The sequence below is a fragment of the Choloepus didactylus genome, chromosome 1, assembly GCF_015220235.1.
Source record: "Choloepus didactylus isolate mChoDid1 chromosome 1, mChoDid1.pri, whole genome shotgun sequence".
Lineage (NCBI taxonomy): Eukaryota > Metazoa > Chordata > Mammalia > Pilosa > Megalonychidae > Choloepus > Choloepus didactylus.
In genome coordinates, this window is record NC_051307.1 from 185,251,493 (window position 1) to 185,267,964 (window position 16,472).

The 16,472-nt window shown below is 39.2% G+C and overlaps 1 protein-coding gene across 2 annotated transcripts in view; it reads right to left on the reverse strand.

Moving 5' to 3' along the window:
• The window catches only part of GLB1 (galactosidase beta 1), a 92,256-nt gene that overhangs the window by 31,156 nt on the left and 44,628 nt on the right, over positions 1-16,472 (reverse strand). For both annotated transcript variants that reach the window (XM_037846674.1, XM_037846680.1), the window contains exons 11-12: positions 4,639-4,713; positions 2,402-2,491 (exon numbers count right to left, since the gene is read on the reverse strand). In XM_037846674.1, the coding sequence (XP_037702602.1) occupies positions 2,402-2,491; positions 4,639-4,713 (165 nt within the window). The remainder of the gene's footprint in view (positions 1-2,401; positions 2,492-4,638; positions 4,714-16,472) is intronic.

Consider the following 16,472-nt stretch of genomic DNA (forward strand, 5'->3'; position numbering starts at 1 on the left):
GGGTAACAAATTCTCCAGGTTCCTGGGGCTAAATCTCTCTAACATAAAAAACAAGAATCAACCAGAAATTGTTTAAAGTGTGGGAGAGAGGGAAATAGAGATAGTTGAGGAACTAGGGTGCAATTGTTGCTAAGTCAGAGAATATTTTTAGATGCTGACATCCCTGACGTGAGAGGCAGACTTCAAACCACCAGCCTCGGCAGTAACAGTGGACACAGATGCACAGCTGCTGACTTTAGCAATAGATTCCTGCTGTGGGCACGAGGAAGGATGAGCTGGGATGAAGTGCTAGGTTACAGAAGAGAAACCAAGAAGAAACTCAGCATGAACAGAGAAAAACTTCCCCACTTCCAGGGCCTGGAAGGAAAGGGAATGCACCTCAGGACAGTGAAAAGATGATGTGGAGGAGCTGACGAAAACATCAGTCCACATTCCTGTGTGGGAGGAAAGGGCTGAATAAAGCAAGTCACTAGTGCTGCCACTAAACCTTCTCCCCAGACCCCAAATCTCAATCTCCTTCTCATTTCCTTCTTTTTAAAGTAACCAAAGTGGTTAAGTGCTAACTCAGAGACTGAGGAAAACTTTGGGAAGGGCTTCCAGGAGGGGAGCAGACCCTGTGTCCTCCCTGCAAAGTGTGGCTGAGTCTCAGAAACCAGAGGGCAGGTGGCAAGACTGCAGCTCCTGCCCTCCACAGGTTTTGCTGGAAATAAACATTCCACAGGCTTGCCCCAGACCTGAAACAGCCAGGGCCCAGGGAGCTCCACCCAATCCAAGCACAACGTCTTAGCCAACAATCAGAAAAAAGAAAGGTTCTGAGAAAGAACAGCAGCTGCAAATGTTTGTGTAGTAACCTGGAACTCCCTTCCAGAGTTCCAAGCACTCTTGTATCCATGTCTTAGCCCAGTGGCCCTGCAAGTTGAATAAGGAAGTTTCCATTTTAGAGATCAGAACACAGATACACAGTCAGAGAGTGCTAGAACTAGAGGAAGAATCTACCTAATGTTGATGAAAAAGAGTGACAGAGGAGGGGGGCGACTTAATTATCCATTTTACTTGCCAAAAAACAGTGTTGCTGCAATACAAGCATAGGTGTCAAATACACTAAACTAAAATATGCTACTTTATGTAACTTTATTGATCAGACTCCTTCCAGAAAGTGGTCTCCACAGAAAACCAGAAAGGGGGACTCAGATAAACTTTCATTTCAAAAATCGGGCTGAGATCCTAACTAGGCGCTCAAACTTGGCATCACCAATGAAAGAACAGTCCTCATGGGTATCCTGATATGGGGCCCTGAGAAGGACACATCACCTTTGTTGTGTTTGTGCCAAGAATGTTTTATCTAAATCTAATCAACTGAGAGACAGTCTACAAAACAACCTGGCTAAACTTTGCAAAAATATTCTTTGCCTAAACTTTGCATAAATGTCCATGTCATGAGAGGGGAAAAAAACACACTCACAAAACTTAAGAATAGTCTCAGATTGAAGAAGACTAAGATGTGTGATTGTGGATTGGAAACGGGGTTAAAAAAAAAAACCCACAAAACTATAAGGGACATTACTGGAATAACCAGGGACATCTGAATACAGAATTAGATAATAGAATTGTACCATTGTTAAATTTCCTGGGTGGGATCATTATAATGTATTTATGTAGGATAATGTCCTTCTTAGAAGATCTTTACTGCAGTATGAAGTGTCAGGGTATTGGCAATTAAATCAAATGATTAAAAAAAGAGTCATGTACATACACACAGAAGATGAGGCACAGGTAGTAACTGTTAACAATTGTGCAGCTGGGTGAAGAGTATACAGGTGTTCACTGCACTATTCTTGCAACTTTTTAAAATTTGAAACTTTATAATATAAAATATTGGGAAATTTTTTTTAAAAAAGGAAGATGGGATAGAGCCTAGAGAATAAAACAAAAAAAAAGTGCTCTGTTTTCTTCAAAAGTATGAAAAAGAATCTTGAAGAACCCAAAATATAAAGAACACAGTCCTTACACCTCTGGACTATCTAAGGACAGACAAACTATTAAATTGTCTTTTTTTGGGGGGGGTATTAATATAATGTTTTTCCACTGATACCTAGTAATGAAGATTAATTAGGCCAGCTGATGCACTTAACTTATAACTTGTGCAGAATAATGTCGAAATAGGTTGAGTTACCTCCTATTTGAGGTGTAATAAGAAATGGGAGGAAAATATAGGAAAGATCAGCTTACCATGCAGTACTTAAAATGAGACAGAGCCTGGAAACCCACGGTTAATTTGCCTGGGCACTGATTCATCTGCCTACCATTTTGGTCCCTGCACTCAAACAGGCACTGAAAGGCAGTGCAGAAAGCACATTTTTGCCAGTGGGAAAAAGGTGCAGCACTACATTTGAAGACCTACCTGTTTCACCTGGATAAATGTCAAGGGATAAAGGCTTTTTATGGGCCCAGAGGGACACAGGACATCTAGAGCCTCCTCCACTGTCTTTAACTGAAAGGAAACAAAAGTAGTATTCACTCACTCTCACCCTTCACTGGTTATCAGAGTAGAGGTAACATCACTTTCCAAGTTATTAAGGATATTAGTGTATTTCACCACTCTGCCTTCCCCCCAAAAACTACATTGTTCAAATTGTATTCAATATTGCTTCCCAGTCACCTTCAGTCCCCTCCATCCACTCCCTCTTTTTTATTTTTATTTTTTTAATGCAATTCCATTGAGATATATTCACACACCATACAATCCACCACTCCCTAATTCTTGATGAAAAACATAAATTAGGGTAATCTTAAAACATGTTTAAACCTAAATGTTCAGAAAGATAACCCCCTGAGATGGACATAATAGGTCCTTAAAACGAATGAAAACCAAGGCTCAGAGGCTGCCTCTGCTATAAAGGCTTCTCTAACACCCCAAATGAAGGACTTATGGCTAGACTCCTCTGAACTTGTCTACAGCATATTTCCATGCCTGTATCACTTATCAGTTGTTTACCCTTTCCTTCCTTGACAGACTGTCAGCTCCTTGAGGGCAAGGTCTACACTTGCACATCCCCAATGCCCAACACACAGTAGATACTCAATAAAAGCTTATTATATTCATTGCAAAGGGTTGTGTAACTTTGCAACCCAAGATGCTTGTTATAATGCAAACACAACAACAGCTGCCAATCACTGAGTGCCTACCATACTCCAGATGAGACGGAACATCTGGCAGGCACAGCCGCATTTAATCCTTACCACCACCCATGAGGCAGGCACTGATATCCCCCTGTTAAGGATGAGGTAATGGAGGCTCAAGAAGTTAACGTGAGTAAAGGCAGAGTGAGGATTTGCAGTTACCTTTGACACCAAAATCCAGGGCTTTCTACAACATGATTGGAATTTCATAAATAGTTTCAATGGCTACCTTGCTGACAGGGAGCATTGAGGGAAAAAAAAAAAATCACAACTCCAGCAAGTCAGCTACTCACATGTATGTTTCCCCATATGGACATATAACTAATGTATATAAATTTAATTGTTATATGTTGATTTGCTATCAAATTGTATATATTTAGTTAACAGTGAAAGCTATTTCTGCTCACCTGATTTTTTTTTTTTTTCCTGGTAAACTGAACATGCTTTTGGTACTAAGCTAGCTTTGTTTCTGCAATATTGTTGTTTTAAACATTCACAGTTATTTTCTGTTACATAAAAATAAAATTCTCACTGCTCTAAAGCAAACAAACCTTTTCTTTAAGTAGCACTAGCAATGGGCAAGTAGAAGGTGCTCCCTTTACAAAAGTGATTAAAGTTTGATTAATCTGAAGAAAGATTCCTATCAGGTAGAGACCTCATTCTTTGTACCTGACACTAGGTGGAAAATGTTACAAGAGCTCAACTAACCTTAATATCAAAAGGTTTCACGAATGGAAAAATTATTCAACCATGTTTGGCATTTTGCTTAAAGATAAAAACTTATGATGCTATTTTAGGACACCAAGATTCTTAAGAAATATATAACTGTTCAAGTTTTTCTTGAGAGTTAAAATGTGTAGGAGTTAGGGATTATAAGGGGAAAACCTGAAGACACGGATGGTCAAAACAAACTGACATTGGCTTACGTCACTCCTGACTGATTAAATAAAACCTCTCTTCTTTTCTGTCTAAGAATAATATGCCCCGAATTCCTATTCATGATTAATTTCTAACTTTTCCCCTTGAAGTCCCATTTATCATATAAACTACAGACCATAAACATTAAGAAGTGATTTTAAGATGGAGAGAAGTGCATAATTTAGGGCAGAGACCCATTAAAATGCCTGTGGCTTTTGGGAACTCCCTAAAAAAAGGTCAATCATGATGAGCCACCAAAAGTGGCATTACTTTTGACAACTGATAAGTGAGTCAAAATGATCTGAATGATCTAAGAATGCTTTCAAACTCCTATAATTACTCTAGCTGATATCCCATTTGTTCACCCCTCTCACTCCCATCTTCCCATTTTCCCAGAAATATCAACCCCACCAGTCTCTTAGAAAAGAAATTCACAGAAAAATAACCAACCAATTCTCCAGCATGTCACTTTCACTCACTGCTGCTAAATTCCATTTCCTCACTCCCATCTCACTTTCAACTCTTGCTTTTTGTCCTTACCTTTTTCAGAGCAACTTTTCCATATGCAAACTTTGGTGTAGATGGAGGGATAGGACCTTCTGGTACTTCTGCAAACTATAAACCAGAGAGGAAAAAGAGAGAAAAGAAAAAAGCTGTTAAACTCTCAGAAACATAGTCAAGAGATTCATTTTTTCAAAAGGAGGGTCAAAGAATCAAACCTAATAATGCTAGTGATTTTTTGGAAAGGCAAAGGAACAAAGGCATTCCTCTAAAAAAAAAAACAAAACAAAAAATGACCTGGTAAATTTTTATTTCTGTGTGCATGTATTCATTTTAAGCTTCAGGAATCATTCAAATAATTATAGAACAAAAGACTTCAAAAACAGAAGAGCAAAAAACACGTAGAGAGAATGAGGGTGGCAGCAGGACAAGACTGGGGAATGGGGGAAGAAAAGAGAAAAAGTATTTTGCAAAACAGAAACTGAAGGGAGGTAGTTGATAGTACAAAAATATTAATCTTATGGTAGATTAAAGTATCATATCAAGGTTAGAGTTACTGTGGTTTTGTAAGAAAACATTCCTATTCCTATGAAACATAAAATGAAGTACTTAGGGGTACACAGCCATGATGTATACAACCATCCAATGGTGTAGAAAACAGAGAGAGAGAGACAGAGAGAAGAGGTGGGGAGAACACAAATGGTGAAGCAAATAGAGTGAAACGATCACAAGGGTAAATCTGGGTGAGGAATATACAAGCGTTCATTATACTATCAGTACTATTATTCTTGAAACTTTTCTGTAAGTTTGAAATTATTTTTGAGTAAAAGGTTAAAAGAATAAAAATGAGCGCGAGTCCCAGGTCTTAGAAGAGTCACTTCATCTAACATCTCTGAGGAGATTTATGTTCGCTCAGGATCCTTCCATTTCTTTCTTTCTTTCGTTTCCTTTTTTAAATTAATGATACAAACTAATGATTTTAAAAAAAGAGAGAACAAAAGGCTGTTAGAATGAAGAGTAGCAGTCTCTTGCCTCACTTTTCTCCTAGTTTCATTCCTCAGAGGAAACCATTAAAAATTATTTAATTGTTCCTATTTTTGCTTCTTCTGGTCTCTAAATAATAGGATTATATTGCTATTTCTTGCTTGATCAATTTAAAATATTAATATTGATCACTTTAATACCTGACAATTTAGCTCAGTTGTACTAACCCCAGTATCTCCCCTTCCTGTCAACATGGTTAAATCACCATTTTGAGTTTTTCTACTGATTACCTTTGTAACTTTAAATAATATCCTTACACTTCTATTTCTTAGTCCCATCAATTAAGATGCTATCCTTTATGTCTATACTTTTTAAGATAAAGCAATATTAGCACACTTCCCTGAGCTCCCTGGAGCACACCTCCAAACCATGAGCTGTATTTTTACATTACCAAGGTTAAAACAGTTTGTTCCATAATCATAGCTCCTCCCTTGCTCTATATGTTGACTCTCAATTCCAAATCAATCAACAGGGATCACATTATTATAATTATATAAACATTGCTCTCAGCACAGTCAAGTGCTGTATGTTCTATCTTGTTCAGCATTCTGTGTCCATCCCCATCCCTGGAGTTTCTAGTTGGGTTTCTTTTTACCCTTTCTGCCTTTATGTTGACCCTCCTTAGGATGTTCCAAATTTCTAAAGATGGTATTAAGTTTCTCCAAACACTCCTTTTTTTCTCCCTTGAAACTTTCTTCTGGAATCCTCAGTCTTCCTGCTCCCAGGGACTAACTGCCCTCTTGGCTCGATATTCTGAGACTTCTCTACATTACTCTCTGGAGGTTTGAGCTGTTTCCAGGATTTCAAAACATCCTCATTTCACTGGAGCACAATCTGAAGCAACTTCCTAAAGGTTGGTATGTTCCTGAACCACTGAATATCTGAAAACATCACATTTGGTTGATAATTTGGATGGCTATAGAATTTGATGTTGAAAATCATCTTTCCTTAGAATACCAATGGCACTATTCTGTTTTCCTCTATCATCCAGTACATCTTATGCCTACCTCATTTTCATTTCTTTTTTCTCTCTAGAAGATCATAGGCTCTTTATTCTTATGTCCTAAAATTTTCAAGGATGTATCTGGGTATGTATATATTTTTGCATTCATTATACTATGCAACTCTATTGTTTCTTTGATATTTTCTTTTCCTCCATTTTTCCTTTCTGATTTTCTAGAACTCTTATTAGTAAGAAGTTGGATATCCTAGATTATCCTTTACGTCTCTTACCTTTTCTCTCCTATTTTCATCTCTGTCTTTTGGATCTACTTTCAAGGAGATTATTCTTAATAATAAAAAGAACTCTTTCTTGTTCTCTAGTGGCTTCTTTTTTATTGCATCCCACTCTTATTTTAAGGATGCAAAAATTTCTCAGATCTCTCTGAAGGATATACATTTGGGGGGAATTGCTTTGTTTTGCTTAAAATTTCTCTTGTTTCTTGAATTCTCAGTTGCTTCTGGTTTTATTTTTCTCTTTATTTCACCTTGGTCTTTCTCTTTCCCACTGCAGATATTCCAGTTGTCTTCAAATGTCTGCCTCTCTCTGGTTGCCCATTCATATTTAATGGTAATTTGAAGGACCATGTTCTTTACAACAGTCCTATTCTGTGTACATAAGCAAGGCTTGTCAATGAGGAACTTTGTTTTAAAGAAAAACCAACCTTGGATTTTCTGACTGGTAGAAAAGTGCCTCCCTGCTGAGCAGCTTGTGTTTGAGAGTGGAGTGAAGGAGTGGAGGACCTGATAGGAAATATATTAATTAACCTTCCCTTTTTCAGTTCCATTTCATTCCCATGCTTTGTCCCACCCAAATTTCCAATACTTTAAAGGCTTCTTTAAGTCAATCTACTCCTTCCTCCCTGCTCCTGTAAGCCCCCTTCCATACTCCCTGGGGTCTGAGATTTCCTCAGCCTGCTTACTCAGTCACCACTCCTCCACCCACTCTCTTATTTCCAGAAATGTTTTGAAATCTCTCATGCATGGACAGCTTCCTGCCTTTTAGTTTCATAAGTTGTTGTTTTTGTTTTGTTTTGTTTTTTTGCTGTTGTTGTTTTTGTTTTATTCCTTTTTTTACCATTTGTTAACATTTTGGAAGGGAGAAGAGATAAATATGTGGTCCATCAGCCACCTTGAACTAGAGAGTCCTTTGAATTTCTAACATTCTGAGTATCTACAATTCTGTGAAACTTTTAAAGGATAATTTAAAAACAGGTGATCATGAGGCCAAAGAGTTTTTGCTGGTCTCAGACAGACTAGGAAAAGAGCAAGATATTGTAAGAACTCTCTTCCCAGCTTTACCTGAAGTTCAGACTATATCCCTTCTCCTGTCAGTTTACCACCCTTTCATCTTCAATAAAAGCAAAAAAACACAAATCCACAGACGAGAAGATGAGTGCAGCATGACTTGTTTTCTGAGGTCCTCGATATACCAGCACATGGTAGTGACCATGTTATATACAACTCCAAAGAGGATTCTTCTAGTTAGGAACCATAAAAGCTCCTGTATCTAGTGGTTATATAGTTTTTTTAGAGATAAGAAGATTGAGGAACTTCTTAAGATTATAATAAGGGCAAGAGAGGGAGCTAGGATTTTGACTCCAAATCTATTATTGTTTCTACTGCTTCATTTAGCTCATTTACATTTTTAACAATAATAGACTAGAAAGTGTCTTCACCCATAACTAACCCCCCACCCTCCCAAAACCCATAAAATGTTCTATCTTCTGGTTTTCCTCCCATTTCCTCCTCTTATGAACACATGTAATATAAAGATAAGAGATAAGTTTGTAATTTACTAATGTCATTTACCATAAGCACTTTTAATGGCACTTACCATAAGCACTTTCGATAAGGCCGAATAGTGACGATTTTATTTATTGCATATTATAGTGCTTCAAATAAATATAACAGAGCTTATAAAACTGATGATCCTTTTTATTGTCAGGAGTTGAATTACGTCCAATTTTTGCTATTATAAATAATGTTGCAATGAACAACTTCATGTATAGGATTAGCCTTTTATTTTTTTAAATAAAGCCCCAAGTGAGGTGTTACTGGGTAAAAGGATATGAACATTTCCTATGACCTTTAAAACACTGTATGCCAAAGTTCTCACCAATCACAATGTCTGTACTTGTTTGTTTATGTCATTTGCCCAATTGTCTATTTGGGTCTTGATTTTTTATCATTGGTATGAGCTCATTATAACATAGATATTAATTCTCTGTCTATCCCATTTGCTTCAATTTTTTGCCTTTCCTTTTATTGATTTTATTGATTTTCTTTGATACTTGGTTTATCATATAGCAAAATCCTAATCTTCTATCCAACTAATTGATATTTCAGAAAATAAATAATTTGATGAATATGCCAAAAATCCATACTTCTGGACTTTTATTTCTCCATAGTTATTTGTGCTTTAATCATAGTTTCCAGACCAACCACAAATATTGCTTCTTATCATACTTACTTAGTTGAACAAATCCAACATAAAAACTGCTCTTTCCCCATGGAATCCCACAGACACAATGGTGACCAACTTCTCCTTCACCAAGATCCCTAATGTTTTCATTCATTCATCTAACAAACTTTTATAATGAAGGGACTTTGTGCCAGGTCCTATGTTTAATATTGGCAATAAAAAGAGCTCCTAGTCCAGACAGTGAGAAATGTGTGCAAACAATTATGTAAACATATGATGAGCAGTAGTGTATTAAAGATTTCCACACCCAAAGGAATTGGCAAAAAACAACGCATGACTAACTCTCCTGAGAGACAAATCAAAGAGGACCTTCCATGGAAGGTAGCTGTGGTAAATAAAAGCAGAGGGAACAGTATATACAGAGACCAGGAGGTACAAACCGTCCTATTCATGGAATTTTATATCATTCCATTTTAAGGCCAGAGTGTCCCATATAAGAAGGAGAGAATCGAAAATGAGGTTAGCGGAAAATAGGAGGCCAAATCATACGGGACACTGTATGCCAAGCACTACTGACTTTTTCCCAAAGGTAAGGTGAAGCAGGAGGACAACCCATCCAGACCAACATTTTAAAGAAATCACTCTGGAAGATAAACTAGAGAAACCAATCCTGTAGGAAATGAAGAGATTGAAGCTATAAGAGTACAGGCAATGAACTTTTAATGCTTTGAAAGACTGCCTACTATTTGTTAAGTAATACTCATTTTCTTATTTTTAAGTATCTGACATAAAAGTACTGTGTTCCTACTAGCACTATGGATTAGCAAGAGACGGCTTATGTTTACCCCGTTTTCATTTCCTAGTTGTTTACAGAAATACAATACAGTGGGTTACTTTAAACAATGGGAATTGATTGGCTCACGATTTTGAAGCTAGGACAAGTACAAAACTGAAGCATCAGCAAGGCAATGCTTTCTCCCCGAACACTGTGGTGATCTGGGGCTGGCTGCAGTGGATCCTTGGTCCTTGGCTTTTCTGTCACATGGCAACACACATGGTGGCATCTTCTCCTTTCTCTTCTTGGTTCCTCTGACTTCCAGCTTCTTGCTGCTCCCTGTGGCTTCTCTCTGTCCGACTTTTACTCTGCTTATAAAGGATCCAGTTATCCTAATTAAAGCCCAACCTGATACAGTTGGGCTGCACCTTAACATCCTGAAGAGATCTTTTCTTACAATGGATCCATAACCCCAGAATGCAGACCAAGAGAAGAGTACGTCTAAACTGGGGTACACAGTTTGATCCACACAGTCTGCCATCTGAACCCCAAAAGACATGTTCTTCCACATGCAAAATGCATTTATTCCATCACAGCATTCCAAAAGCTTTAAGTAATTTCAGTAACAATGCTAAACACAAAGTCCACCAAAATTGGTTATGGGTGTGGTCTGTCCTAGGGCAAAATTCCTCTGTTTGATGGACCTGTGAAACCTAGAAAGCCAATTATCTGCTTCCAATATACAATGGAAGGACAGGCATAATATGTTTATTCCCATTCCAGAGAGGAGAAATTCAAAGGAAAACAGGGGTCACAGGTCCCAAACAAGTCTGAAACCCAGCAGGGCAAACGCCAATAGATTTCAAGGTCTGAGAGCCAGTAGGGAACGATGTTCTGTGCTTGGGCCTCGCGGAGTGGCAGCCTTACCCCTTCTAAGTGCTGGGGCAGCATCCATGTCCTCCCTGAACACTGGTGTGACAGCCCCACCCTCTCTGAGCACTGGGATGGTGGCACTCTCCCTAAGCAATGGGGTCAAGGTCCACCCCCTCTAAATGTGGGGCAGACCTACCCTTTCCACACACATGGGTGAGCCCATTCTCTTGGCCCAAGGAGCTCCCTTTGGTCTTGACCTCTGCTTCCATGGCTCTGCCTTTGAAGTCATTCTTCCTTCAATCTGTCCTTTCTCTGCCCCTTTCATTCCAGGCTGGCAGTAGTTTTGCTCACACAAATTTGAAAAAAACTTGTTGGCCTTGAATGCAGTTCAAGCAGGTACAAACCATCAGACAATTGAATTTTCCACAGATACTTCCTACATAACTGCATTTCCAATCCTGACTTCCACTGAAATGGCTGACTGGACCCATGTTAAGCCACACCCTCTTTAGTAAGGGGCTGCTCAATTAAGCCCTCACATGAAATCCTATCCTCTGGGGACTCACTTCCAAAAGCTCAGGGAGCTCCCTGATAAAGCTATTTCTGGCCCTGGCATCAGAGCATGCTACCTGGATAGGAAAAGAATTTTCCAACCATCGTTTTCTGGTTTCTTGGTGCTTAAGAGTTCAGTTCTCAGCTTGTCCTATTCCTCTGCATTTTAGTATAAACTGCAAGGAGAAACAAGACTGCACTTTCTGCACTTAGCTTGGAAAATCTCCTCAGCTAAATATGGAAGTTCATCACTTACAAGTTCTGTCTTCCATCCAACATCAGAACACAATTTTGCCAAATTCTCTGCCACTGTATTACAAGGATCGACTTTCTTCCGATTTCCAATAACACATTCATCATTTCCTCCTAAAGCCTCTTTGGAGGTAGCTTTAATATCCGTAATCTATCAACTGCCTCTTCAAAGCAATCTAGGCTGGCTTTTCTATCCAGCACCTCACAATTCTTCCAGCCTCTACCCATTACCCAATTAAAAAACCATTTCCACATCTTCAGGTGTCATAGCAGTACCCCACTTTCCAGGACTTAAACCTGTTTTAGTTTCCTATCTGCTAAAACAAATATCATACAGTGGGTTGGCTTAAACAATGGGTATTTATTGGCCTACGGTTTTGAGACTAAGAGAACTCAAAATTTGGGGCATCAGCAACGTGATGCTTTCTCCCCCAACACCATGGTGTTCTGGGGCTGGGTGGCTGCCAGTGATTCTTGGTCCTTGGCTTTTCCATCACATGGCAACACACAGGGTGATGTCTTCTTTCTCTTCTGGTTCCTTTGACTTTCAGCTTCTTGCTTCTCCCTGTGGCTTATTTCTCCCTCTGATTTTCATTCTTCTTACAAAGGAGTCCAGTAATCCAGATTAAAGCCCAACCTGATACAGTTGGGCCACACCTTAACTGAAGTAACATCTTGAAGAGATCTTATTTACAATGGATCCTCACCCAACAGAATGTGAACCAAGACCAAGAACATGTCTAAACTAGGGTACACAATTCAATCCAACACACCCACAAAACTAATGTCTAGCCAAAAGCCAGGAAGGATAACCAGTCAGGCAGTGTAGAGTGATCCTGGATCTAAATTCAAAATCCATTAAATTTTGAAATATTGAAAATCACTGAGCTCTCCCCCTCCCATCCCTTACCCTGGCCTGACTACCAACTCTGGGAATCCCAGGTTAAACTCATCTCAAGGTCCTCCCTCAACTGCCACTTGATAAATTTCTGTAGAACGACCCATCTCCAAAAGGCCAGCTGGACTATTATCTTTGAAGGAATTCCTATGAAGAAATAGAACAAAATACTTCAAATGGATTTGAAATTCGTTTGAAAGCATAGAAAAAATAAATTCACCACTGCCCCTCTTAGGAATCAGTAGGGAGGCGGGAGTTGCTGTATAGTCTTACAGTTCATCCTTGAGGTCAAAGTGTTAACCATGTCTGGTTGAGTTTTACCCACACCAAAGGGACTACCCTAGAAAATGCAAATATCATAAGCTTTGTCATGCTTCGAAGATTCATATGCAAAGGACTGCCTGGGCCCGTCACCTATGAGCACTGGCTTATGCAGCCCGCTAAGAAAATATCATCCCCAGGAGTTCACGTCAGTGAAAGGTGTTGGCCATCACCACCCAGGTTCTTCTGAAATGGATTAAAGGGGAGACACATTCTACTTTTTAAGTCTTTGGTAAAGGTAGAAGGCAGGAAGAGCTATACATGGGATGTTTACCATCCCATTTTCTAATCTAGATGCAAGCAAATATTTTAAATATCATTTTACAAACCAATTAACTAAGGGTCTACAAAGTCTCATAAAAGCCCACTAAATCTTTTAAAGCAATTTATTTCTCTCTCCTAAATCTGAAATTAAAAAAAAAAAAAAGTAGAAGCAGCAGAAGCAGCAGGACAAGACCACATGCTAAGCTGCAATTGATCATAATTACTGAATTATGCCCATTTCTAGGACTCTTTCTCCTTCAAGGGTTCATCTTAAACATTTGAGATCCCGTGTTTGTCTTTGGCTTGGCCCACTGCTCTTTTCTCTCACCTCTCCACGTGGGATCTCAACCCGTCCCTGGACTTTAGCCTAATCCTCCACTGAGGACTCCTGAATCTGTGCTAGTACAGCCAGTACTGCTTCCCCTCCACACCCTGCTGCTCCTGCTATCTTACTCCTAGGTTACCGCAGCAGCCTCCTAAATCATTTTCTGTATCCAACAACTCCCACGTGGTGGTGGTGGTGGTGGTGGTGGGGTCTCAGTAATATGTTCACATGGTCACATGTTTTTGTAAAATTTAAAAAAGTAAGATATTTTAACTACAACAGGCTGAAAACATTTCTTTTTCAGCTCCAGCTTCCCCCTCTGTCACACATGTCAGAAGGCTTTGGAGTAACCACAGGCATCTTTGGGATCCCACTAAAGAGCAGATGAGCTGGTAATTTATTTAATTTGGGCACAGTGGCATTTGTTAAATGGTTCACTGTCACTTCCAGGAGCAGTTAAGTTGCTGCTAATGGATTATTCCTACCACCCAATATGCTGACTCCCACTGACATCATAACACAACAGGAGCATGCCCTAAGGGACCCCACCCCAGAAGCATGTGGGCTAGGAGAAGCAAGGTTCAAAATGCATGGAGCTAGAATCTAGTCTGTGGAAATGTCTTCCAAATATTAAAGCTCATATGTAATACTGAAAGAACTTTCAAGATTTCCCCAATTTCAGCAATCCTAAACATCAATATAACATTATTGGTAACAAAAAGTGAAGTTAAAATCAATACTAAAAAATAAATTTGAATTAGCTGTGCTAAAGCACAGGATTTCTATTCTTTCTAGAGAAAGACTGCTGCCATCTGAAGAAACAATAAAGCAGCAGGCAGCAAAAAGAATGTAGGGAAAGAAGGATGGTTGAGGTATTTCACGTAGCTAATAATATGTTATTTAGGGGGATTTTGTAATATTTGCGATCTTGTGATATCTGTCAGCTCTTTTAAATGTCGTAATTTGTAATGATTTCTTTACTCATTCTAAATACACATTCATTTTTGTTAGCCTCCTCCAATAACGTTTCGTAAGTGCATATTTGAGTATACCACTCTCCTCCTCAAAGGCACCCCACTACCTACAATTCAAGCTGCTTAACATGGCATATCCAGTAGCCTTTATTTTCTCCGTGACGTAGGAGATAATGTCACCTGTACTTTAAGGGGAAAGCTTGAAGAGAGGAGTGATGGCTTAGACTAGACAGTAGAAGAAAAGATCAGAGGCAGCAAGAGAACTGGGGATCATCAGATACCCAAATGAGACTGAAAGCACAAATCCCTGTCCTAGCCAGTCCAACTGAAGTGTAAATTTCTCCTGCACAGCTCCTGTAAAAACAGATTGCTGGGCCCATAGCTTCCGACTCAGTAGAATGTGCATTTCTATGAAGTTCCCAAGTGATTTTGATGCTGCTTGTGTTTAAGAAACACTGCTCTAGAAAATGCCCTCTCCCACCTGGGCAGAAAACTAGAGATTTATTCTCTAGAAAAGGGGAAACAGATATCTTTGGGTTCAAGCTTGACCTGCCTAGTTGAAGGCATAGTTACCACACAAAAAATGAGGGAATTAAATGTACATGGTAACTACCTCCCCCATTCCCAGCCTGCCCCAGCTGGTAAGAACGCTGGCAGCCAGCCGCCCACTCCAGGCAGGACATTGGAAGACATCTCTCTTGGGAATCTTAACAGCCATAGAGGAAATGCCTGAAGAGACTGATACCTTGTAACTTTATATAATTAAACAAAATTAAATCAAAAAGGAAAAAATCAGTCCTTAAAAATAAAAAATAAAAAAATGAAACCAATGAACTTACCTATTGATTAGTTGATTTGGTGGCATAACCAAACCCTACATGTAACTGCAATTACTATTGCCCGTCTCAAATTTGGCCCTGAGTGTAGGAGGATGTGCTGGTTTTAAAGATATGCCACAAACTGACTCCCAGGGGTATAAATCTCTCTGGCAATGCAGAATATGACTTCCAAGGATGAATCAGGACCGGGCATCGTGGGATTGAGAACATCTTGACCAAAAGAGGGATGTGAAATGAAATGAAATAAAGTTTCAGTGGCTGAGAGAGTCCAAATGGAGTTGAGAGGTCACTTTGGTGGGCATTCTTATGCACTATATAGATAACAATTTTTAGGTTTTAATGTACTGGAATAGCTAGAAGTAAATACCTGAAACTACCAAACTCCAACCCAGTAGCCTTGACTCTTGAAGATGACTGTATTAGCAATGTAGCTTACAAGGGGTGACAGTGTGATTGTGAAAGCCTTGTGTATCACACTCCCTTTATCCAGTGTATGGATGGATGAGTAGAAAAATGGGGACAAAAACTAATGAAAATGGGGGGAGGGGATGATTTGGTGTTCTGTTTTACTTTTATTTTTTATTCTTATTTTTACTTTTTCTAGTATAAAGAAAATGTTAAAAAAAAAAGAATAAAGCTTATAAAAGCTATTAAAAAAAAGATATGCTCACAAATTCTTTGATATTCCTCTATGCAAGAAGCGGAACTTAATTGCCCTCCCCTAGTATGTGCGCTAGACTTAGTAACTTGCTTCTAGTGAACAGAATATGGCAGAAGTGATGGGACATTATTTCTGGTTAAGATAATAAAAAGACTGCAGCTTCTGTGTTGGGAGCATTCTCTCTCTTATGGATCATTCACTATGTTGTGAGCAGCCTTTTGGAGAGACCCGCACGGCAAGGAACTGAAGCCTCCTGCCAAGGGTCATGTGAGTGCATTTAGACGTGGATCCTTCAGTCCTAATCAAATATTCAAAGACTGCAGCCACGGCCAACAGCTTGACTGTGACCTTAGGAAGCTTCATCCAGTTAAGCCTTCCTAGATTCCTGGCCCTCAGAAACTGTGCTAGATAATAAATGTTTGTTTTAAGCTACTAAATTTTAGGGTGATTTGTTACACAGCAATAGATAACTAATATGAGGAGAAAATACCCCCCCTCCCCGAAAATTTGTGTCCACAACTAGCCCTGACATTTACCTGCAGCCAAAATTCTCACTATCTTTGTGGGATAAAAAACCTCAAGCCAAGAATTTAATTTAAATTCTAGTGGCCCCTGGTACCTACCAGAAGCAAACACCTTTTCTATCTGGAAGAACCCACCTTCATCCCAAC